This window comes from Giraffa tippelskirchi, chromosome 13 (assembly GCF_054371585.1).
Source record: "Giraffa tippelskirchi isolate mGirTip1 chromosome 13, T2T-mGirTip1v1.2.pri, whole genome shotgun sequence".
NCBI classification, from domain to species: Eukaryota; Metazoa; Chordata; class Mammalia; order Artiodactyla; family Giraffidae; genus Giraffa; species Giraffa tippelskirchi.
The window spans coordinates 20,176,923-20,203,604 of NC_137287.1; the positions used below are offsets into that span (position 1 = coordinate 20,176,923).

The 26,682-nt window shown below is 45.7% G+C and overlaps 1 protein-coding gene across 2 annotated transcripts in view; it reads right to left on the reverse strand.

Moving 5' to 3' along the window:
* Positions 1-26,682, reverse strand: part of PRKCB (protein kinase C beta) — a 367,575-nt gene that overhangs the window by 74,003 nt on the left and 266,890 nt on the right. For both annotated transcript variants that reach the window (XM_081554487.1, XM_081554486.1), the window contains exon 9: positions 21,613-21,759. In XM_081554487.1, coding sequence (XP_081410613.1) covers positions 21,613-21,759 — 147 coding nt within the window. The remainder of the gene's footprint in view (positions 1-21,612; positions 21,760-26,682) is intronic.

Here is a 26,682-nt window from a genome sequence, read left to right on the forward strand (position 1 = left end):
TACAGCCACTAACAAATCAGTCATCTACTTGTCGAGATGAGCTTAGTCTGAGTTAGTGCTGCAGCCATGATTCCAGTTCATCCATCCAGTCCTCGAGCTCTCCCGGGAATTCTGTGCCAGCCATGATGCTAGGCACTGGTGATGCGCTTACAAACAGGATAGATATGGCCCTACTTCTGAGCAGTAAGTGGCTGAGAAGATCTTTCCCCCCCACCTACCTGTGCCCTCAAGTAGGGTTGGAACAAGAGAAAGAAATGGCAGAAAAACAGCCCTAGCACCAGCAATGGTGATGGCCATGGTCTAAAATATTCCTTTCTGTAGACTTGATTTTTTATTGTCTGCAGTTTCTGAAGCTTCCACTTCAGTTAATACCAACATCGAGGGCGTGGGCTGTTTGTTCAGCTGTCCTCCATCTCCTGGGTGAGGATTCCAAACAGACTGAAAGGCTGTGCTGAAGTGATGTTCTTATCAAATTCCAAGCCACATCTGTTCCCCGAGAATCTTTTGGGAGAGATGTGATAAACAGCAGCAGCTCCAATGACAGCAGATAAAATGGAGAGTAGCCCAGGGATTCTTAACTGGAAAGTCGGTGGAGATGAACTTTATTGGGAAATCCAATCAGCAAAATGTGCCTGGAACCTTAGCTCTTGGGGGATGGGACGAGATAGCATTATGTTTAGGTCATGGACTTTAGAAATAAGAGACCTGGTAAATATCCAAGTTCCACCACATACTAGCTGTGTGACCTCGGGAAAGTCACTTACCTTTTCTGAACCTTAATTGTCTCATCTATAAAACAAGGACATTACCAATGCTCAGCTCTGGGTGGTGCTAAGGGAACTTGAGGGGATAAAGTAGGAAAACAGTATACGGGAATTCAGCACCGTGCTGGGGAAATGAGGAGACTTAGGAACTGGTACTAGTTACGATAACAAAGAATCAGAAGTCTATTCTTGCACACTTCAGGAGACCAGAAATTGAGGTAGGGTTGGTTCCTCCTTAAGGTTTTGGGGGATGATTAGTTTCAGAGGTCTCCCACAGCTTCTGCGGTTGCCAGCAATCCTCGGCCAGTGGACACATCACCCGAGTCTCTTCCTCCATCTTCACATGCTGTTCTTCCCTGTGTCTCTGTCTAAATGGCCTTTTCTTATAAGGAGATCTGTCACTGGATTAGGGCCACCCTGAACTCATCTGAACTCGACATCTGCAAAGCCCCTCTGCCTATGTTAGGTGGAATTCACAGGATCAGTAGTTAAACTTGAATATATATACTGGGTGGAGACAATTCTGTCCACTAGCCTCACCGGTTATTATCAGCTTCATCTTTTCAGAGAATGACCAAGGAGACGGCTTGTGAGCCCTGAACACAGCTCTTAACTGGCTAAGGAGATTGGCCCCAAGGGAACTGAGTATCCGTGTGCTTTTTGATGGGAGAGGGCAGTGACAGTTGGGGACCAAGGCCCCACTCCCCACTACCCCAAGTTCAACAGACACCTGCTGAAAGTCCAAAGCTGAACTGAGCCTCCCTCAATCGCGCTCTCTTACATCTCTCATCCAGTGCATCAAGTTTTGTCAACTATACTTTCAAAGAGCATCCATCCCCACCTCCTTCCTGATCTAAGCCACCATGATCCTCACTCTGGCCTCTTGCAATTGCCTCCTGCGTAATCCTCTGTTTCCACTCTGCCTGCTCCCAACCTCCACGGACACTCTGTCCTGCCTGCAGGACTCTTCCCCGGAGATGCTCAACAGCGTGCTTTCTTACCTCGTTCAGTGTGACCTCCTCGCAGAGGTCCTCCCCGACCACCTTCTCTCAAGGAGCAGCCCCTCTGTCACTCCCCACTGCCTTCCTCTTCCCAGCACTTGCCACATCTGGCATTCTGCTCATCTCCATCTGTTTCTTTTCTCCCTCCCTAGGAGGTAAGCTCCAGGAGAGCAGCTGTTTGGTTTGACTGCTTCACTGTCACGTGACCAACATCTAGACCCTCAACAAATATTTCTTGAATAAATAAATGAAAAGATCCGAGTAAGGGGTGTGCATGCTAAGTTGTTTCAGTCGTGTCCAACTCTTTATGACCCCATGGACTGTAGCCAGCCAAGCTCCTCTGTCCGTGGGATTCTCAAGAACACTGGAGTGGGTTGCCATACCCTCCTCCAGGGGATCTTCCCAACCCAGGGATTGAACCCGAGTCTCGTACATTTCCTGCACTGGCAGGTGGGTTCTTTACCACTAGAACACCTGGGAAGCCCATGAGTGAGGAGAAAGGAATTAAACAAAAATCCCTAGGTCCAGGTCACTAAAAATCTTTAGTGATTTAGCTCTCAGCATCATTTAACTTATCTGTGGTTACATCCAGCTTATAATTCACAATATATTTGAGGCAGCATTCAAGATTATACAATATTAAACAAGTGGATTTTATGTTATGTAATTTATACCTTGGTAAAGCTGGCTAAAAATGATTATATAGCACATAGTATGTATTTTGGGCTCCAAAATCACTGCTGATGGTGATTGCAGCCATGAAATTAAAAGACGCTTACTCCTTGGAAGGAAGGTTATGACCAACCTAGATAGCATATTTAAAAGCAGAGACATTACTCTGCCAACAAAGGTCCATCTAGTCAAGGCTATGGTTTTTCCAGTGGTCATGTATGGATGTGAGAGTTGGATGGTGAAGAAAGCTGAGCGCCGAAGAATTGATACTTTTGAACTGTGGTGTTGGAGAAGACTCTTGAGAGTCCCTTGGACTGCAAGGAGATCCAACCAGTTCATCCTAAAGGAGATCAGTCCTGGGTGTTCATTGGAAGGACTGATGTTGAAGCTGAAACTCCAATACTTTGGCCACCTCATGCGATGAGTTGACTCAATGGAGAAGACCCTGATGCTGGGAAGGATTGTGGGCAGGAGGAGAAGGGGACGACAGAGGATGAGATGGTTGGATGGCATCACCAACTCGATGGACATGGGTTTGGGTAAACTCCGGGAGTTGGTGGTGGACAGGGAGGCCTGGCGTGCTGCGATTCATGGGGTCGCAAAGAGTCGGACACGACTGAGTGACTGAACTGAACTGAACTGATGTATTTAAGAATGGTACAGAAAAACCCAAATAAACGTTATTCCCAGCCCAATATATTTGTGTGTGTGTGTGTGGGTGGGGGTGTGTGTGTGTGTATATATGTGTGTGTGTGTGTGTATTTTGTAAATATAGTATGTGTGTTTGTATGTGTTGTACTGTTAGCTTCCTAAAGGCCAAAGCAACCAGAATTACATGAAACGATGACAAAAGTTTCTATTTCCTATAAGGAAAATCATTGGTTGCAGAGAAAAATAAGCTTTCCCTGGAACTTAGGTCTAGGAGAAATGTCTCGTGTGGATCTTGAACAGGCAGTGACACCATGGATGATGTTCTTAGCAACATCCCTGCTACAGGGTCAGAGGAGGAAGAAGAGAGACCATACCATCTAGCATGGTCAGAGCCCAAAAGCTTGACTAATATACAAGGGTCAGGAAAAGACTGTAACTGGATGAATTCAGATGGTGCATCTAAAAGAGAGAGAGAGAGACACATCTGGGGCTCACAGAGTCCCCAGACAGTAATTCGGGAGGAGAGGATCTGTAAGGTGTAGGGAGCTGAGGGTGCATGGGAGAGGGACACAGAAGCAAGTTAAAGCCAGGCATGTAGAGTGCAGGCCTCCAGGGGGCCCTGAGCCCCTCTGCCCGCCTCTCCCACACCCACCACACTACAGAGCTGGCTTGTGGACAAGGCTTGTGGACAAGGCTTGTGGACAAGGGGTGAGTTCTGCGGGGGCTGATCTCTGGCAAGCGTGAACCCTCCTCTATTTTAGGGTTCCATCTCTTTGAGGGTCCCCTTGCCCTCTGGGAATGTCTCCTATTTGGCTCCACCCTTTCCCTCTGAAGACCTAGAGTACTTTAGACCAGCTCAGTTCTGTCTTCAGGCAAATTCAGCCTCTTCCCCCTTCCCTCCCCTTTCCTTGGCTTTGCCTCGCATGCCTGCTTGTACTGAGCTCCTGTTTCTCCAGGCTGCACACTGAACTCCCTGCGGAGCTTTTACAAGCTGATGCTTGGACCACACTCCAGACCAATTAAGTTGGAATCTTCTAAATACTGGGGGCCTTCCTGTGCCAGGCCTGGCCTTCCCTGGGGAAGTATGTGGTGGTGAGTTGGCAAGAGGCCATCAAGATGGTACTGTAATCAGAGGCTGGAGCGCTGGGCAAACACTGGCCACTGTTCTTCTTGGGGCTTTTGCCCACTCAGGAGGAGGATTTTGAGAGAGACTTGGGTGCAGCCGGGATACAAGATGAAGGTGAGCATCCACATCCTCTTCTCTTTACAACATAGCAGGTATCCTGACAAGCTCTTTGATGTAAGAATGAGACTGTGACCTTGACAAAACTGATAAGCTCAAAGTTTATATCTAATTAGAGCTGTAAAATCACAGTAGGTACAAGTTCATTTCTGGATTCAAAGCATCACTCTATCATGTGCTTGGTGTGTGATCTTGGGCAAGTTACTCAGCCTCTCTGACTCTTGGTTCCCTCATATATATAAAAGGGGCATAGTGATAGTCTTCCTTCCTAGGGCTGTTGTGAGAGCAAGTGACATAATGCAAGTGAAGTTCAGAGCCTGGCACATATCAAGCTATTTTGTTTATGGCTCAGACAATAAAGAATCGGCCTACCCATGCAGGAGACAGGGGTTCGATCCCTGGGTTGGAAAGATCCCCTGGAGAAGGGAATGGCAACACACTCCAGTATTCTTGTCTGGGAAATCCCATCAACAGGAGAGCCTGGCAGATTACAATCCGTCCATAGCGTGGCAAAGCACAGGTCTTAAATGTGGCATGTAAACTCTTAGTTGTAGCATGTTAGCCACTGGACCACCAGGGAAGTCCCAGGCAATGTTGTTAAAGTGAAAGAATAAATACAGAGAATAAGAGGGATGCTCCAGCTCCTTCAGTGGGGACAGCAGTTCCTTCCCACATTCTCCAGATGGCAGAGAGTGAACCAGAGCCACAGACCAAAATTTCTGCAAAATCTATTTCCCAGGAGATCCTTATGCACAGCCCAGAGTGAAAGGCAAGGTCGTAGTGTCTGTGTTTAGAGGTGGGGCTGGCACGAGCCCTCCTGGAGAGGCTAAAAGGACTCTCCCACAGGGAGTGGCATGTTCAGGCCAGACGGGACTTCCTCGCAGAATCAGCAGACCATCTGTCATCTTCTAACATTCTGAATAGGGAAGCGATGATACACCCTGAACTCCAGGCCTCTCTAGACTCATCTTCTCTGGCAAAGCCCTCCTTCAGACTGGGCTGGGTTTGAAGAGTTGGTTTAGGCCCCCCAACCTCTGATAACCAGAGGCATGGAATGAGGGACAGAGCCATTTCAACCAGGAGACCTTGGAGGTGGATGTGGGGGTACATGTAGACCACAGTCCATCAAGTCATAGGGTCGTGAGAGTGATTCAGTGATACACAGCATCTTAGAGAGAAAGTGTGCACGCTTAGTCGTGCCTGACTCTTTGCAATCCTATGGACTGTAGCCCGCCAGGCTCCTCTGTCCATGGGATTTCCCAGGCAAGAATACTGGAATGGGTTGCCATTTCCTCCTCCAGGGGATCTTCCCGACCCAGGGATCGAACCCACATCTCCTGTGTCTCCTGCACTGGCAGGTGGATTCTTTACTGCTGAGCCACCTGGGAAGCCACATGGCGTCTTAAGAGCTTAACACCTAGAACCAGAACTCAATACACCATGTTCATCATGGTTGATGAATTCTTTCTTTACCTTGTGAGGTTCTCTCAAATTTCAACTTTCACCAGACATGAGATGTCCTAACATATTCTAGGTTATCTTGGGGGCCCTAATTTAATTCTTCAAAGTGTACTGTTATTGTTTAAACTTTGGGTCATATTTTCTAAGCATATATATCCACACATATGTGTGTTCAAATTTTATATTTGATAGTGGACTCACTAAATAGAATACAAAATCGTGTGGTTTAAGGGAATTAAGTACATTTGCCTCTAGCACCAAACTGGAAGTTAGCCATCTAGAAATGGCTTCTGGCTTCTAATAGCTCCTTTTGGAGGAGCAACTTGGGTAGACTCGCAAATTGAAGAAGTACTTCAGGAAAAATTGAGAAGTGGTATAGTGGGGAAAGGATGCTAATTAGGAGTTAATAGAGTGGATCTGGGTAACACTGTATCCCTTTGTGGATACAGTGTTCAAGTTGGCAAGACAAAAATAAGAGCAGTGATACTCGGCATGCAGATCAACTGGGTTATTTCATGATTTATTATGTAAGGTTTTCCTTATTTAAAATAAAATCTCTTTATATGGTTACATACTGTATGATTCCAACTATATGACATTCTGGAAAAGGCAAAACCATGGAGACAGTAAAAAGATCAGTGGTTGCTAGGGGGTAAGGGGGTGGGAGGGATGAACAGGCAGAGCGTAGAGGATTTTTAGGGCAGTGAAACTACTCTGTAAGATACTATAATGGTTGATGCATGTCATTATACATCTGTCTAAACATGTAGAACGTACACCACCAAGAATGAACCCTAAAGTAAACTGTGGACTTTGGGTGATAAGGACGTGACCACATGGGTTTATTGATTATAATGAATGTACCACTCAAGTGGGAGATGTTTACAATGGGGGAAGCATGGAGCTGAGTGACAGATAAATTGAGTTTTCAGATCAGAGGTCAGGATGACAGGTGGGATTAAGATTTAAGCCTTTTAAAATGATGCCATGTCACCCACTAGATTTAATCAAGTGTCAACTTTTTCCCCACTAGTAGAGAAAGCCAGTGGAAGTGTGAAACAAAGTTTAGAATGGAGGTACTTTTGGCCGAGTCATCTCTGGCTCCTGTGGACCTGCTATTGTTAGGCAAATGTCACTACACCCATGGAAGGAATGACTCACAGTCCCTGCTGGGAAGAGGAGAAGGAATATGAAGATTTAAACCTGAAATGCTGAGCCCTTGTGTTTTAAATGAAGATGGTTCATTGGATTGCATAAGAAATGTCTGATTGGGTTGTAATAAGAAATGCAAAAAAACTATTATATTTCAAAACTCTGGCTGTATTACTTCTAATTATTCATATCAGAGAACTGATACAGTGGAGTTGATAGGTATCAATTTGAGTTATTGACATGTTCTCTTGAGCTCAAATCAATGTTGGTGACCCGTACGTTGGCTTAGTTAATTTTCTTTGAATCGTACATTGTATTTGACAAAGCTAGATGGTTAAAATAAAAGCAGATTTAATTCAACTGCTTTTTAAACAGTCTCAGGGAAGACAAACCAACAATTGATGCCTTTCATCAAAAAAAACCAGTGAAACCCTTAAGGGTTCATCATTCATTTCAACTATTAGGCAGACAAAGGAATCCCATTTCTCTATAATCTGAAGTGCTCTATGTACACAAGCCTCCCTTTGTGGTTGGTGTCACAGACTGAGAGAGAATGGGCTTTCTCCGAGGGGAGCGGAGTATGTTGAGCGCCCTGGAGGCTGTGTGTCATAGTGGCTATACATTCAGGAGCCAGACTCGGGTTTGAACCTGCATCCACAGTTGCATGAGTCTGGAGCCTCTGAGCTCAATCCTGAGCCTCTACTCCCTCATCTGCAAAATGAAAATAATGACAGCACCTGCCTCCTAAGACCATTGTTAAGATTAAATGAGCAATGCATATAAAACACTTAGACAGGTTCTCAGTGCTCAGAATATATTATCAATCTCTGCAGTGATGTTCAATGAGATCAAGGCATGCGTGCATGCTAAGCTGCTTCAGTCGTGTCTGACTCTTTGTGACCCTATGGACTGTAGCCCACCAGGCTCCTCTGTCCATGGGATTCTCCAGGCAAGAATACTGGAGTGGGTTGCCATGCCCTTCTCCAGGGCATCTTCCCGATCCAGGGATTGAATCCGTGTCTCTTACATCTCTTGCATTGGCAGGTGGGTTCTTTACCACTAGCACCACAATACATAATATGAAATGGAGCCGAGGGATGGGTAAGGATTGAACAAACTATGGCATGCTTAGTTGTATTAGCCATCCATACGTGTACATTGAAAATATTTACCAGGGGCATTGGATGATTATAATCTATAGGCCTCTGCAATCATGTTTGTTGTAGAAAAGATTATGGGTCCCGCTTAGTAAACAGGGATTCATCTTAACAAGACAAGAATTTCTGAAATAGCATGTAAAGATGGGGTTGAGATGGATACGCAGAGGGTGAACTATGACAGCACAGTAATTGGACCAGAGGCCGTGAATTATCACCTGAGACAGAGATTCCATGTTAATAGGCTCTATCTGACCCTTCAGTAAGAGAACTGGGTTTAACTTTTTATTATTCTCCCCAAAGAGCCAGGCAATGTTTTGAAAAATATACAGACTTGAAGGAAACACAGGCCTGTGTGCCGTACAGTCCAGCATTTCCTTCCTTCACTTTGAGGAACTTCTCAGACCACAGCTGCTTTTTGGAGAGTCCATTCTTGTTGTCCTTCCTGACAGATGGTTGGAAAAGTGACCTGTCCTCCTGGCCATAGCTAACTGGATCTCATGATCCCTGAGCCACACTGGCCCATTAGTCTTTTTCCTAGGGCTTTAAATTCTAGGCTATTCTAGATTTGGGGATTCAATTGAGAACGGAGAAGTGCTAGAAGGCTGAGGGAGGTGTTGCTTATGCAGTCACAGCAAGAGACATCAGCAAGAAGCTGGGGTGACAGACGGGGGTCCCCAGGATGAAGACAATGATGGCTGGGTTCCTGGAAGCTTCTCATCCCAGCTGCACTTCCTGCTTTTGGAAGTTGGGAGATACACAGAAAACATGCCATGTCTGCCCAATAAATCCCCCCTTTCCTCACTCTGGCTCGACAAGGAAACTTGAAAATCCGAATGTTTCACCTTCTTTGATGTAATTAATTTTATTGGGAAAATAGACTCTTACACTTTCTTGTTCTGTAATTCACTATCTCCTGAGGGGTGAACTGGGGCTTCCATGGTGGCTCAGTGGCAAAGAATCTGCCTGCCGATGCAGGAGATGTGGGTTTGATACCCAGGTCAGGAAGATTCCCTGGAGGAGGAAATGGCAACCCACTCCAATATTCTTGCCTGGGAAATCCCTTCAAAGAGGAGCCTGGCAGGCTACAGTCCATGGGGTCGCAAAGAGTCGGACAGGATTGAGCAACTGAGAACCACACACAAGGGGTGAAAACAGGGGCTACAGAAAAGCAGCAAGTCACTTCATTGATGAGAGACCTGGACGAATTCAGCAAGTGGCTGGGGAAGATGAGTTGGCAAAAATACTCGGCAATCAGAATGGCATACGGAAGACTGGGGGCTGGGAGGAAGGAGCCATAATTGGGATAGAACCAAAGAGAAGGCAGGAATCCAAGATCAAACAGCAAATGTCAAAAGGTTCTCTGGAAAAGGATTAAGGGAACAGGTAGCAAAGACTTTGAGCTCTCTGTGAACCATATGATAAAGGGACTCACCATATGGTGCAGGAAGATAGCAGAGCAGGTTGAAGTAAAGGAAAGAGCTTTTGTCTGTAGGATTATATAACCACCTCTAATGTATGGACGTATATGTGTGTGTGTGAATCCATACCGCTAATGAGATTAAAATTAGGATAGACTCCCACAACGGGAGCTCCGAGACTTTAGAAAAGGCCTTTGTTACTGGTAGAAACTAAACTGCCTTTTCATCTCTTCAGGCAATTTCTTCCTGGGGTAACTCAATGCTTTACTTGGATCCAGAAGAAGACACTGGAGTCTGGGGGTGGAGCTCTGCATTTTTCTCTCTCGTGCCCAAACTCAAAGCACATGCTAGTTAAGTACCCCAGCAGCTTTTGCGGAGACAGCTTGAAGGTTGCCCTGTTGGGGCACTGGTGTCAGCAACCAGGGCCAACTTCAAGCACACTGGGGACCCCAATCTTTTCAGGGGCTCATGAAAGCACTTTTCATTTCTTTCCAAATCACAAGGAAAAAAATTAACTTTTAGGCTGAAGAAGATGCTTTAACACATGCAATGTTAATATACTTGTCCTTATATCAGTCATAAGATAAGAGTTTTAAACTTCTTTTTTCATGATGTAAGGAGGAGCCCATAAAGTCTTCATTTTAAATGATTTCAAAAAAGACTAGCAGTGTGGTGCAGATAAGTGGACCCCAAAGTAGAGAAGAGTGCTTTTAGAGATGGAAAGAGGCAACTGGAATCATAAAACCTGATTTCAAGTCCTGGTCCTGCCTCCTCCTAGCTGTGTGGTCTCGGGGAGGTCGCTCAGCCTCTCTGACTTCTAGTTTTCAAATAGGTCTAATAGGGTTAATATTAGTAACTACCTCGCAGGGATGTGGTGAGAATTAATACATGTGATCCATTACAGCATGGGGGCTTCCCTGGTGGCTCAGTGGTAAAGAATCCACCTGCCAATGCAGGAGACTCAGGTTCAATCCTTGGTCCCGGAAGATCCCACATGTCCCAAAGCAACTGAGCCCATGAGCCACAACTATTGAGCCTGTGGTCTAGAGCCTGTGCTCCGCAACAAGAGAGGCCACCGCAAAAAGAAGCCTGTGCACCACAACTAGAGTAGCCCCTGCTAGCCAAAACTAGAGAAAAGCCCACAATGAAGATCCAGCACAGTCAAAAATTAAGAACTAAAATTATTTTAAAAAATAGCATGCTATGCTATGCTAAGTTGCTTCAGTCGTGTCCGACTCTGTGCAACCCCATAGACGGCAGCCCACCAGGCTCCCTCGGCCCTGGGATTCTCCAGGCAAGAATACTGGAGTGGGTTGCCATTTCCTTCTCCAATGCATGAAAGTGAAAATCGAAAGTGAAGGCACTCAGTCGTGTCCAACTCTTCGAGACCCCATGGACTGTAGCCTACCAGGCTCCTCCATCCATGGGATTTTCCAGGCAAGAGTACTGGAGTGGGGTGCCATTGCCTTCTCCAAAAAAAATAGCATGGTCCCAGGCAATTAGTATGAGCTCAATAAAAGTTGGAGGCAACGGAGATGGGTGAGTGGAACTGTATAGGGCAAGGATGGCTGACAGAGCTGGTGAAGGTTAGAAGAAATGAAAGTTGACAGTTGAAAAGAAACCAGCTGAAGAGTTACTGCATACACTAGAAATGCCTCCAAGACTTGGAGGATCCCACGAATGAAGCCTGCAGAGGAGGTGGGAAGGGCAGACATTAGAAGAGAGAAGTGAATTCTCAGGAGCCCTCCTAGGAATCCCTGCTGACGAGCGTCGGCACACAGACAGGCGATCGACAAACACGGAGCGAGGAAGGAGAACGGGACACTGGGAGCCTTCCATCATGATGGGCATGCCGTCTGTCTAATGGCAGAGGCTCAGTCTGAAAACAAGGCATGAAAACTCTGCTGACACTTGGAGAGAAAGAGAAGGGAGCAGAGGATGAGAAAATAAGAGGGGTAAACAGTTAACCTTCTAGAATATATTTGTGACATGGTGAGACGACCACTGTTGAGACTAGAAATGCAAGTGTTAAAAGTATCAAGCAGTTAAGAGCCTCCGATCACATGTATTCAAACCAAACCCGGTCTGTTAAATGCCACTGACTAGCTCTCTGGCATTTATTTCAACTGCCTGCATCTCATTTCCTCAACTGGGGATATTAGCAGCTATATTACAGCGGAAGCATGAGCCAATACATACAAAGCCCTTACAACAAAGCTGGCATTGAGTGAGGACTCAAAACGTTAGGTGATAGCATCAGCCTCTTCACCACCACCACCACGAGAATATATGTTCCACAAGGGCAGATAATCTTGCCCATTTTGTTCACAGTCATTTTCTCTGCACTATGGTACTGTGCAGGGCCCTGTGGGGCTCCTGGGCACAAGGTCTTTCTGTGGCCCCCACTTCTTTGATTACAGCAAACAGCCTTCATTTGACCTACATGACCTTCCCTGAGTTCCAATGGGCAGACTCAAGCAGTTGTTAATTAGGGAAGGGAGGGGATGCGAGACCAGGGAGAAACAGTGAAGAACAGCCTTGGGGCAAGGTCCTGTTTCCGTATCAAGGGATACACACAATAATATCTTTGAGCTATTTTGCAGGTACTGAAACCCCGTCCAGGTGGGAGAAGTTAATAATTAATGATGGTACGCTGTCCATAAGCATGCAGACCCCAGACCAGCTGGACTGAAGGTCGGTGATGCTGACTCCTACTTATCTCACCACCAACCCACTAGAAGAATATCCACAAGCTTGATCACGCCCTCTGTGAACAATTACTGTAAAACTTGTCACTATCTTCCCCACGTGGGGGCACTTGGTTCAGATGGCATTAGCCTGCTGTGACCCCCTTTGCCTGGAAAAGCAATAAACCTATCCTTTTCTACTTCACCCAAAACTCCGTCTCCAAGATTTGATTCGGCACTGGTGTACGGAGAAGCCGAGCTTTCAGCATCACCTAGAAGGGTGCCTGACACATAGTGAATGATCAATTAATACTTGTTGAATGAATAAATCCTTAATTATGCCGTCAGTGGGCAGTTATTATAAAAATGATGACTTCTCCCAGGTATGGGTTCCAACCTTAGCCCCAATTCCTTTCCCTCACGTCCGCCCGTTGCTTTCATAAGCAGCCACTATGCCTCACGCTAAGATCTGGAGAGTTAGGAGCTACAAGATCACTGATAATGGGTGAAGCAGAGGTTGCTGAGGGTAGAAGTCCCAGGGCAAAAGGATAAGGTACAGGTGAGTAGGAAGGAAGTGGAGGCAGCAAATCTCAAAAGAGCAGTTTGATTCTCTGATATAGTCAGTGAGTAAAGGACAAGTAAAGGAAAGTCAAGATCACAGAAAACATCTTTAAGGATTCAGGAAACGGTAAGCATGTTCCTTATCTAAAGGAAAGGATATAGGGGAGAGGAAAGATCAGAGACTTTCCATACCTTCTGGATATAAACAAAAATGTAACAAAAGACTTCATGTTCTTAGGAATATAATGGTAATTGAAGTACCAAATTGTTATGTGAGTTAAAGACAGTTTTCTTTTTGTAAAATGTGGTATTTGTACCATCAGCAATACAAGGACAAAATTACTTTTCTTTTAATAAATTCTCTTAAGATATATTAAAACAAATATGTAACTGCTAGATCAAGCCTGTGATTTCACATACATTATCACTTGCTGCTGCTGCTGCTAAGTCGCTTCAGTCGTGTCCGACTCTGTGTGACCCCATAGACGGCAGCCCACCAGCCTTCCCCGGCCCTGGGATTCTCCAGGCAAGAACACTGGAGTGGGTTGCCATTTCCTGCTCCAATGCATGAAAGTGAAAAGTGAAAGTGAAGTCGCTCAGTCGTGCAGACTCTTCACGACCCTGTGGACTGCAGCCTACCAGGCTCCTCCATCCATGGGATTTTCCAGGCAAGAGTACTGGAGTGGGTTGCCATTGCCTTCTCCTAGGGCAATGCTAAGAAGAAGAGAAGGAAGTTACCTAATTCATTTAAAGAAAAAATATTTAAGATAATATAAAGGAAGTACGTACATGTTAAAAAAAATTACAGGTGCATGAATAGCTAATAGCTGGGAAACTTGGCCAAGGCTATACTCAACCCTGTTATACAGTCTGAATCTTGAGCTATGGGGGTTGGCGTCAGCACCTTGGAGAGTGGTACACAAATACTAAGTCTCCGGGGCCACTGGGTTAACCCTCAACAGCTGCCTCAGTGACATTCAGGCACTTAATATCATCAGCTTCTTGGTCATTACTCGAGGAAAGTCAAACACCAGAAGAAGCTTAATGGTTTTGTCTCTCACCTCTTGGCTTTTTATTTTTGATCATCTTCGATGCATTTAAAGCAAAAGACTTGAATGGGACTTTTTGAAGAGATAAAAGTAATACCTGCTTTTCCAAAGACTTTCCACTTTTCCTTTTCATTTCACAAGGTGCTAACTACTTCCTACTTGATTTATTCCTGGCTTATGCTATGCTTCAGGAAAAGCAGCACTAACACCTGGCATGTTCCATGATTTGAACACAAGGAAATGTCATCAAGAGAGGCTTAATGTTTTTTGTTTGTGGGGCATGAAAAATGGGGAGTTCCAAAGGTTAAAGTCAGAAGGTCCTTCTTGTCACCAAGAAAAATTCCAACCAGAGCTGAAAAGTAGGGATTATGGCTGAGGGCACTATCCTCCCACCAAAACTGTTCTCTCAGCATCCCTTGCTCTGAGGCACGTGACTGAATTCCTGCAACAGTGTGCAGGCAGAAGTGGCGGGTGCCACATCCACACCGAGGCTTTTAAGAAGCAGCTTGTGCCTCTCTGTACTCTCTTTCCCCCTCCGCTCTCTGAGTACAGACAAAAACAAGGCTGTAAGGGACTGATGGAGCCGTGTAAGATGGAAGGAACCTGGGTCACTTAATCACCATCTGGAGAGCGTGGGCAAGGCCAGAAACACCCGTCTTGGACTTTGCATGAATGAACACTGAATTTCTATTGTGTCTGAATCAGTACAGATTTAGGGGGGTCTGTTTGCTATGACAACTGAATCCACCCTACCTAGTAAAAGAGGTTATGCATTTGGCTGCCACAAAGATCAACCAGGCCTGGCTTGCAGTGGGGTCAGGAAGAAGAGACCTTTTTTTTTTAATTTTTGGCCATGCCACACATGAGATCTTAGTTCCCCAACCAGGGATTGAAACTGCGGACCCTGCATTGGAAGCATGGAGTCTTAACCACTTGACCACCAGGGAAGTCCCAGAAGAGACATTCTGAGATTTTGCATTTACTCCCTTCCCTCTTGGCACAGTTAACTTAGCTCACCCTTTAGATAAAGCTCAAGAGCCTCTTTCTCCAGGAAGCCTTCCCTGACTGTGGCCAGAGCCAAGCCCACTCCCTCAGGCTCTCCCAGCATACAGCAAACATCACAGTTGTACTTTACAACTGTTAGTGTGATGTTTTTTGATTAATGTTTATACTCCCATTAGGTTTTTAAGCATGTATTTTTCAAAATTCACAGAATGACACACTACTTTATGCATTTTGTTGTATGCAAATTTTACCTTAAAATGATCAAAAACAAATATTGAATTCTGGTGAAATGAGGTACATGTTGAAGAGTTCAGGGGTCAAGTGTACCGATGTCTGCATCTTGATTTGAAATGCATTAAGGATAGGTTTATGTAGAGACAAAAAGGAGGGACATGTGATCAAACATATATACAGTCAGGGACTTCCATGGCAGTCCAGTGGTTAAAAATATGCCTTCCAAAGCAGGGGATGCAGGTTTGATCTCTCATCAGCAAACTAAGATCCCACATGCAACAGAGCAACTAAGCCCCTGAGCCATAACTAGTGAGCCCAAGAGCCGCAATGAAACCTCCTGCAAAACGCAACTAAAGACCTGATTCAGCCAAACAAATAAATATTTAAAAAACAAAAAAGCATATATAGTCAAATGCTAAATGTAGAATCTAGGTACTGGGTATTATGGATGCTCATTGTATATTTCTTTCAACTTCTCTGTATTTAAAAAATTTTTTTCCTAATAAAATGTTGGGGGGAAGTTCAGTGAGAGTAGGAGCTCTGAGTGTATTACCTAAATAAAATGATTTTGTGTACAGTTTATTTTACACTACTAATCATAGCATTCTGTGATTTGCTTCTATTTTTACTTGATACTATGTCATGGACGTCTGTCCACAATGACAAACAGAGATATGAAAGACAGAAAAACCGTATTCTTTTGAAAGTATCATGGATACACCATTATATGTTTAACTTTCATACTACTGATGAACATTTGGGCTATTTTCATTTTTTCTACTTCTGATCATTTCCTGTGATAGATCTTTTGTGCTGCTGGATTTGAGCTTTTTTATGTTACCTATATGTCCACCATGACATGTACCTGCCCTCCCTACACCCCTAAGTCCCCCAGTTGGCCAGTACTCTCCATGAGCAAGAGTCCACAAGTATAAGGAAATAATAAGAAAACCCTCACGCAAACTTCCCAGCATAATTTTCTAAAAAGATCTGGATCAGACAAATCATTACCACAAGCACATCTGGTGTCAGAAGGCAAGTGATATTAGCATTAATTAAATAATATTCAATGGATATTCATCACGGTGCAGGCATGCATGCATGCATGCTAAGCTGCTTCAATCATGTCCGACTCTGCATGATCCTCTGGACTGTAGCCCTCCAGGCTCCTCTGTCCGTGGGATTCTCCAGGTAAGAACACTGGAGGGGGTTGCTATGCCTTCCTCCAGGGGATCTTCCTGACCCAGGGATTGAACCCGTGTCTCTTATGTCTCCAGCACTGGCAGGTGGGTTCTTTGCCACTAGCACCACCTGGGAAGCCCACTTATCATGGTAGTACTTCAGAATTAGGGGAATCACGTTTATAATGTAAACAGTTGTATTTGCACTGTGTATATACCTTATCAGGTCTTTCCAAGTGGCTCAGTGGTAAAGAATCTGCCTGCAATGCAGGAACTGCAGGAGACACAGGTTTGATTCTGGGTTGGGAAGATTCCTGGGAGAAGGAAATGGCATGCCACTCCAGTATTTTTGCCTGGAGACTCCCATGGACAGAGGAACCTGGCGGGCTACAGTCCATGGGGTCACGAAGAGTCGGACATGACTAAGCAACTGAGCACACACAGACCACACACACGTATATACCTTAACAGGGACTTTCTCTGTTTACTTTACAAACTTCACTTGTATAATTGGTCTGGACAGTGCCTATCTGTCCAATTTTCATATTTGGTGCACAGTTTTAACCACAGAAATCACTCTACAACCACAGAGGTTAAATTCTTGAAAAGTGTAAAGGTGGGCAAAGCAGAAATCACAGGTTCAAGAAATCATAAAAGGGACTTTTCTGGTGGTCCAGTGGTTAACAATACATCTTGCAATGCAGGAGACAAGGGTTCGATCCCTGGTTGGGGAATTAAGATCCCACATGCCGAGAAGCAACAAAGCCCATGCACCACAACTCTGAGCCCTCGCGCTCCAGAGCCCACGTGCCTCAACTACAGAGTCTGCATGCCGCAATGAAGATGCTACATGCCACAACTAAGACTCAACGCGGCCCAACAGGTAAACAAATATATAAAATAAGAAATCATATTAAATAGAGCAAAGGATCAAACTATAAAAATTAACATTAAACAACAAAAGAATAATACACGCAAATGCTCTGCAACAAGAGTTCTAGAGGCCATCAGTCTCCAAGGAAGGCAGAGATGCTGAGATGCCCCACCCTAGTACGATGACCCTCCTGGGGAAACACTCTCTCATGGCCAGGAAAGCAAGCTAACTCTCCAAACTGTGCCTCTTTTTCAAGTTTTTGAAACAGGGTTTACTCATTTGGAACTCAACGGCCTTCACACTTGCTTTGTCCCTTGCTTCATTTTCACAGGTCTTAGCAAAACGCTTGTGTCACTCCCTAGTCGCTCCACAAATTAGTGCTGTGCTGAACAGCAGGTTTTTCTGAGCCATATCTGACACTGTGGGCCTGGGGGAGGGGAGGTGTGAACAGATTACCCAAAGGTCCACGTCTTTCATCTTTGGAAGGGGGAGCATTACTGCTGCTGTGTTCTTCCATGTACGGGATTTGATGTATATAGCCAACAAGATTACAAAACGGTAAAAAGTAGACATTCAAATATAAAACCACATTCATTTAAAACCGTGGTTGGCAAAACGCGAGTTGCCCAGGATTGCTCTATGTTTTAAAGGATGGTAGAGGTTTTTGTTATCCTAGTTGCTTTCATGACATACTGTTGTTTTCCTCCGTGATTCATTTGATGCCACATCCCAGACTGGAACAGAACTCTCAATTATTATAACTGTTTCCATGGAAACGCAAGATTTATTCTCTCTAATTCCCTCACTGTTCCCCAAGGACCCACTCTCCAATTTCTCTACCCCCCCCCACACCCCAAACCTAGTCCTTTTCACAACACCCTCCGGAACTTCCACTCCTCAGTCAAAAACTTCCCAATCAGGGCTTCCCTGGTGGCTCAGTGGTAAAGAATCTGCCTGCCAATCGGGCATAGGTTCGATCCCTGGTCCGGGAAGATCCTACATGCTGAGGAGCAACTAAGCCCAAGTACCACAACTACTGAGCCTGGGTTCTAGAGCCCTGGAGTTGCAACAACTGAAGCTCAAGCACCCTAGAGCCCAGTGCTCCACAACAAGAGAAGCCACCCCAATGAGAAGCCTGCCCACCGCAACCAGAGAGTAGTTGCCTAGAGTGCCTCCTTGCCCCACCTAGAGAAAAGCCCACACAGCAGTGAAGACCCAGCACGGCCAAAGAAAAACCTCTCCAATTTGCTGAGTGATCCAAAAGGTGAAGAATTGTGTGTGCACTCTGTTAACTTTTGAGACATCAAGGACAAGAATAAACATGCATATTTATATTTGTTAAATAAGCAGGGAGAAATCTGGAAAGATGCAAATTAAATCAACAAAATAGCTTATATATGGAGGGGCAGTAGTAGGGAGGGGGCACAGAAAGATGTGAACCTAATATCCTTTTAATTATGAACCATGTGAATATACTGCTTATTAAAAATATAATTTAATTTTTAAAGCTGCCTGACAGCCTCAGCTTATTAGAACCTCTTCTTCATGTAGGCCACCTTCTTCCTTGTCATCATGGAAACCACCCCACCTTTGAAATCCTAATGCCCCGAGTCTTTCTAGCATTTTAAATCTCCTGGCCTTGGAACTTCCCTGGTGGTCCAGTGGCTAAGACTCCGTGCTCCCAATGCAGGGGGCCCAGGTTCTATCCCCGGTCAGGGAAATAGATCCTGCACACCACAACTAAATGTTCGAACGCAGCAATAAAGATCCCTTATGCCCCTAGAGAAGGGCATGGTGACCCACTCCAGTATTCTTCGAGAATCCCCATGGACAGAGGAGCCTGGCGGGCTACAGTCCATGGGGTTGCAAAGAGCCGGACACGACTAAGAGACTAAGCACGTACCGCAACTAAGACTCAGTGCCATCAAATAAATAAATCTTAAAAACTAAAACTAAAAAGCTTCCAGAAAGAAAGAGTAGAACATCTACAAAAGAGCAAGAATCATGGTTTTAGAATCTAAAGAAAAAAAAATCTCTTGGCCTCATCCACTTGTTTCTCACCCCTAGGCCTCTAGACTTCTTTCCCACACCAAGGAGATAAACCTCTTCCTGCTACGACTTCCTCCGGTCTAGATGCCACTGTAACTCATTTATTCAGTACAGTTTTCCTGAGTACCCGCCCTCCGGTCTAGATGCCACTGTAACTCATTTATTCAGTACAGTTTTCCTGAGTACCCGCTAGAACAGGCTCTTGTTGGATCTGCAGTGGACATCCCTCTCCCCTGAAACCCTGACTCCCTTATTACCGTGATCTTCTAGGGCTAATCCCCATCCTTAGCTCAAATCCACCATCTATTGACATTACTCCATCTCCACCCTCAGGCCGCTCAGAGCTGCTGGCAAAAAGCACACAATGGCGTGGACCTCTACTATCACCGCTGCTGATTCTCTAGCCTCTCAGACCTCCAGGCTGCTCAGCAATCTTATTCTGGGCTCCTACTCTCTATTCCCACTCCCTGCCAAGGCTCTTCCACCTTTGGGCCACCATCTCAGATTTCTTATTCCACTGCAGTAGAGGGACGGATCTTGTGGCCCTTCGAGAAAATTCATGCATTCAGTCTGGGTCCTGAACGAATTCAACCCACAGGCACTGGAAGTAGGGTGGTGAACATGACACAGCTCCCGGCTCTTGTGGAGCCCAGATCTTAGAATGAGGAGACAAATTAACAGACAAGCAAGAGCAGTATCAGCTGGTGGGGGGTGCTGGGAGAGTTAAATATAATGGAGAACAAATGCATGGCTCTTTGAGCGGTGGTCAGGGAAGGCTTCTCAGAAGAGGCGACATCTAAGTAGAGATGGAAATTACCAGAAAGAGCCAGTTCTGCAAAGAATAAAGGAAGGGAACAGCATTACAGAAGCTCTAAGAGAGGAAGGAGCTTTGTACGTTTCAAAGAACCTCCATGTAGCCCAAGCACAGTGGGTGGTGGGGAGAAGGAAAGGAAAAGAAGGCATCAAACAGAGAACAAGGATCAGAGTTTAAAGAGCGATGTAAGCCAAGGACACAGGATAGAATGTACTCTGTTTATGAAGCCACTGGAGGATTTCAAGCAGGGGAGTGATTTGACCTAATGTAAAGTTTTTAAACATAACTATGGCCATGGCACGGAAGTGTATTAATTACAGGTCACCAGAGTGGAAGCAGGGTAACCAGTTGGGAATGTCTGCAGTGGTCCAGGTGGTAATGTATGATATAGATTAGGACTGAATTAGTGAAGATGGAGAAAACTCAGTAAATTCACGATATACTTTGTAGGAGGACCTATCCAGACTCACGATTATGCAGACCTGGGGTAAGAAGGGGACCATGGAGGAGTAGAGGATAATTCCCAGATTTTTGACTTAAGCTATAGAGATGGGGAAGAAATTTGATATTTTTTGCACACCTGAGTTCATGGAATGAGATTGATGAGAGACGTGTTGGTGGCACACACAGGGATTAAAGGACTCAAAACAACACTAAACAAGTCAGGAATACTTATAACACAATCTCAGCTTCAGTAAAACAGCATCTCCTGATGTCTATAAAAGCATCCAGAATCGCTCTACAAGTCCCAGGGACATCCTTCAACCATGCGGCTGTTTGAAAAGAACCACCTCCATTCTCAGCCGCAAGAGTGATTTTTTTCCAAAACCAAATCTGATCATGTCACTTCTCCGCTTAAGATTCTCAATGGCTCCTCACTGCACTGTGAATCAAATCCAAACTCCTCATCACCACTCTCAAGGCTCTTCAAGATCAGGCCCCTCCCACCTCTGCAACCTCACATCCCACAACCTCCCCCAGCTCATGGCATTTTGGCCCCAGCACCTTCTGACAGTGCCTAGAATGTGCCCAGCCCTTCCCTACCTCAGGGCCTTTGCACTTGCCATTCTCTCTGCCATAAACAATCTTTCCTAGGTCTCTGAACATACGGCTGGTTAATTCTCATCCTTCAGGTCTCAGTTTCTACATCATTTTCTGTCTGACTAGGTCCTTTCTGTTTTAAAAACTTACTTTTTAATCAGAGTATCATTGCTTTACAGTGATGTGCTAGTTTCTGCTGTACAACAACGTGAATCAGCTATAAGTATATATAAAACCCCCTCCCTCTTGAGCTTCCCTCTCACCCCCCCATCCCACCCCTCTAGGTCATCACAGAGCACAGAGCTGAGCTCCCTCTGCTATACAGCACAGGGAACCACTAGCTATCTACTTTATACATGGTAGTGTATTTATGTTACTCTCTCAATTCGTCCCCTGAGTGGGTCCCTTCTTTATCTGCCTGTGACACAGCACTCCATTTATTTCCTTCACAGTACTGGTTACCAACGGGAGTGCAGCTCTATTTACTTTTCACTCTCTCCCTCACTGGAACATAAGCCCCATGTGAACAGCAAATGTGCCTGCCTTGTTAGCTGGTTCCTTCTGCAGCAGGTGCCTCCACCCAGCCACACTGTACCTTGCCAAAGCTGCCTTTTCCCAGCACCATCAGGAAGTTAAAATCAGTCAGTTTCATCCGGTCCCTGTTGCCGTTGTTGTCAAATTTGGAGATGGTGTTGGTCGTCTTTTCTTCAGGAGTCTTGGGCCCAGGACCGACCTTGGCTCTCTGGAGGGAGAGGCACACAGAAAACATCGTCAGAGTTTGAGGACGCCTGCGTAAGCGTTCAAACTCAAGCACGGCGGCAAGCTGTGGATCCTGCAACTTATGCCCAACTCGGTGAAAAGCACAGCCCAGTATCCACAGTGCAAACTCAAAATGTGAAGGCCAGACTTTTTCTTTTATCCCTAGTCTCTCATCCGCCACCTGAAACTGTCATTGCTTCCTCCCAGCTATCTCGAGAATTCCTTCTCCCTTCCATCTCCACCCGGACAACCCACCCTGTCTCCCTCCACTCTGGGCTTTACATGCAGCAACTGTGACTTTCACGGCTTCCCTGGTGGCTCAGATGGTAAAAAATCTGCCTGCAATGCGGGACACTCCGGTTTGATTCCTGGATTGGGAAAATTCCCCTGGAGAAGGGAATGGCAACCCACTCCAGTATTCTGGCCTGGAGAATTCCAAAGACAGAGGGGCCTAGCGGGCTACAGTCCATGAGGTCTCAAGGAGTGGGACACAGCTGAGCGACTAACACACACACACTGTGACTTCCGCTTCTTCACACTCAACCGAGTCAACCAAGCTTAAAATGCTTCAGCAGTGACCCATCATTTTTAAGATAAAGACCTTGGTGCTTTCACAGGCCCAGATGACCCAGTCTGATCAGGCTCTACCTGCTTTTCCAATCTATTCACTTCTTGGGTCCTTCTTCCCTACAACCCAGCTTCATCGTCCTTTCACATCCTTGAGTCCCAGGCCCTCCTACCTCAGGGCCTTTACACTTACTGCTGCTCCTGTGTGAATGACTATTCTCTCCCCTTCACCAACCTAGTTACCCCCTGCTCCATGTTCTCACTTCCTCGGGGAAGTCTTCCTGGATTCTCTGTCTGGATAAGACGTCCCTATCTGCTCCCTTCATCCACCTCACTTCCCGTCTATGCTGCAGGATAACTGTCTGGTCACTTGCTTTCCCAACAGACTGGAAACCTTCCAGGGCAGGGAGTATGACTTATATTCCACAATATCCCAGACAACCAGCAAAGTCTCTAGCTAAATATTTTGTTGGATGAATGGATGGATGAGGCCCATGTTGGTCCTCAGTGCAATTGGGGAGAGGCTTGCTATTGTGAGTAGCAGAATGATGCCTCCGAATGGCAACAGATTCCGTGAAATCAGGGGAGAATAGGAGACCAACATATTTATAACTGGAGTCTAAAGTTGCAGGGGGGATGTCCTGTAGGACTGAGCCCTTAACCTATGAGGTTTGTGCTGACTCTCAGTAGCTAGAGTACAAACTGAATTAAACTGTAGAACACCTAGTTGGTGTCCATAGAGCACTGGAGAATTTCTTGGGATGGAAAACCCACACGCTTGGCATTGGACATACTGTGAGACGGTTAAGTTTTCCTCCGTGGGGTATGTAGTTTTTCGCACCTGGCTTCTCTCACTCATCATAATGGTCTTGAAATTCACTCACATCATTTGCTGCATGCACGAATCAGTGGTTTGCTTTTGTACTGCTGAGTAGCATTCACTGTTTAAGTTCATCCATTCTCTTGTTTACAGGCATTTGTGTTGTTTCCACATTTTGGTTACTAGCAATGTATTCGAGAGGATTCTTGGTCCAGTTATTTTTTAATAAAGATTTGTTGAGATTTAAGTGTCTCCGGGACAACCCAGTGTAAATAAATACCCAGTGAGCAGTTGTATCATGTGGGTTTCAGGTTAAGAAATGACATAAGAACTGGAGATGGATTTGAGGGTTAAGGCATAGAGGGGGTAGTTAAAAACAGATCACCAGGGAAACAGCAAACAAGAAAAGAGCTTAGGGACCTCTCTGGTGGTCCAGTGGTTAAGACTTCGCCTTTCAATGCAAGGAGTGTGGGTTCGATCCCTGGTCAGGTAGCTAAGATCCTACAGGCCTTTAAAGGGCCAAAAAACCAGAACATAAAATGAAACAGTTTGTAGCAAATTCAATGAAGACTTTAAAAATGGTCCATATTAAAATAAAAAAAAAAACTTTTAGAAAAGAAAGAAAAGAGTCTAGCACAGAAGCCACATTGCTTTTGAAGGCCATGTCCTCCCATCATCCCAAATCCTCACCCTCCAGCTCCCAGAGATTTTCCCAGGCTATCCTGATCAAACACGTTCCCTCCCTTCCTCCTGCCCCACTATTTCCCTCCCACCCCACCATCCCCTTGCTTTATTATGATGTCTCTGAACCCTGACTCAGGGCCCACCTGATTCACACACTCCAATCTCCAGCCCATGAAGATCCATGTCCTGACCGTGCCTGGCCCTCAGTCCCTGTTCCAGCCCTGAGATCTGCTTCCCTCCACCTGTAGAGCCCAGCACACTCCACCAAAGGGGAAGGAGTGAGGCATGTTCACTTTCCTATTTCTCTCTTTGATTTCTTAGAGGAAAATTTTTTCCCCCTGTTTTTCAAGCAGCAGCAAGTGGGAAACAGCTTCATTCCTCAGTCGTGTAAGCAACCTTCTCTCTTCTGAATTCCACACTCCATCTCAATTTGCTTGTGTGACTTTCCTCTTAGGTGAAGTGGGCTTATGCTGTAGACAGATGTCTGTGTCCTTCCCAAAGCTGATACATGTTGACACCCAAAACCTCAAAGGTGATGGTGTTAGGAGGTGGGGCCTATGGGAGGGGATTAGGGCATGAGGGTGGAGCCCTCATGGACGGGATTAGCACCCTGCTTAAAGAGACTCAGGAGAGTTCCTTTGCTCCTTCCACATGTGAGGACACAGTGAGAAGACAGCTATGAACCAGGAAGCAGACCCTCACCAGACAACAATTCTGCTGGCACCTTGATCCTAGACTCTCCAGCCTCCAGAACTATGAGAAATAAATGTTGCCTAAGCCACTTAGTCTATGGCTTTTTTGTTATCAGAGCCTGAACTAAAAATGTTATCTTAGCCTCTAGATGCTAGATCAGAAGTCTAATAGCCTTTTGGCCTGGTCTGCACTAATATTTAAATTACTTGACATCCGTTAAAAATTAGGAGATGTCCTATTAAAAACCCAAATTCCAGCTTCTTCTAAAGAAGTAGATCTGGCAACACTGGGCCCATCCATAAGGCCTGTAGATGGGACATACGGGCTCCAGTTTATCTCATTTACCACTCTCCCCACCAGCCCTGCTGTCTCATACCAAGCTCTCTCCACTCCTTGTTATCTGCCCAGATCCTAAACACATTTGGGCTTGCGATCTTTGGAGGACAAGAATCCTGTCCTGCATCCCTCTGAACTCCCAGCCACCTCGTGCCTAGCAAGGTCCTCCATCAAACAGCAAACACATTTTAAAACTGAGGCCCAAATTTAAATTCTCCTCCACCTTGCTGGGCCGGATATGCCTTCAGAAACACTAATATACTAATGGTTGCCTTTTCATGTCTGCAATTTAGAGCCCCAGGACTCGGTGCTCAAAGAGAGAGCAGACAGAGGCGCTTCTGAGAAAGAGCCCTGCCTCTTGCCAGGCTGCAAGAGGGGAGAGTGAAGGTGTCTGGGATGCCAGGCTCCAGGACTCCGTTTCATATGAAGAATGCCTGTCTTGGCTTAAACTAAACTCCTCTACCACCCTCACCCTCTGCAAGGAGCTCCTAGGGCACTTCTACACCCAGCAGTGGTGGCAGAGACCCCAGTAGGCTACAAGTCCATGTTGATGCTCTGAACCCCCAAGCAGCCCTTCCAAACACCAGGAGGTGCAGGTCCAGAGCATTATTTATTCTGCATGTATTCTAGGAGGATGATTATGATGGACTGATATCTGAATAATATCACACGCCAGTCTGGTTTACTTATTCAATTTTTTTTAATTTGGCTGCACCAGGTCTTAGTTGCGACATGCGGGATCTAGTTCCCTGACCAGGGGTCAAACCTGGACCCCCTGCACTGGGAGCGCAGAGTCTTAGCCACTGGAGCACCAGGGAAGTTCCCAGACTGTTTAAAGTGCATCATCTCATTCACTGCCATAGAACCTCCAGAGAGCAGAAGTGTCATGATACCCCTACTTTGCAGATGGGGAATCAAAAGCTCAGAGATAAAGTAACCTGCCTTCAGCACCCAGCAAGGAAGGGACAGAGCTGGGACTCAAATGCAGGCAGGCTGGCTCTCGAACCACCTGAACAGCACAGGCTACGCTGCACAGATGTAGCCCCAGTCATCCAGCCAAGACCCATTGGCCCCCCTCCTCTCTACACCTGGGCTGCTGGCTGCTGACACCTGTGATTCTGTCTACAGGCTCATTTCCTGACTGCAGGAGCAAGCATAGTCCACTGGCAAGCCAAGTTGAAACTGCTGGCAAGTTAATTCCCCAGAAGCAGCCAGTGATGGAAGGGGACTGGTGGATAATAATTCAGCTGCCTGCTCCTTAACTGGAAACCCTGCAGCCCTTGCCAAACCCCAGCTAAAGCAGGATTAAACCCCCACAGTGGTACCTTGCTGATAGTATATTCTTTCCCAACTCCATTCCTCTCCCTGCCTCACTTCCCCACTATGCTAGATGCTTCCTGGGGTCACTGCCAAGCTCCTCTTTCCATGGAATTCTCCAGGCAAGGATACTGGAGTGGGTTGCCACGCCCTCCTCCAGGGGATCTTCCCAAACCAGGGATCGAACCCGAGTCTCTTATGTCTCCAGCATGGCAGGTAGGTTCTTTACCACTAGCGCCACCTGAGAAGCCCCTAAAGAAACCATGTGCTCTTGAATCCTGATAGTCTGTTTCTGGGGAAACTCAAAGTGAGACAGTGACCAGCTGAGGGATGTTAGAAAGTTGCTTAACCTCTCTGGGTCTCAGTTTCCTCATCTGTAAAAGATAAAAGGGGATGATAGGAGTACCAACCAATCAAGGTGGTTGTAAGGATTGAATTATATGAGTTAATACTTCTAAAACACTTAATAAATAGCAAATAGTGGGCATT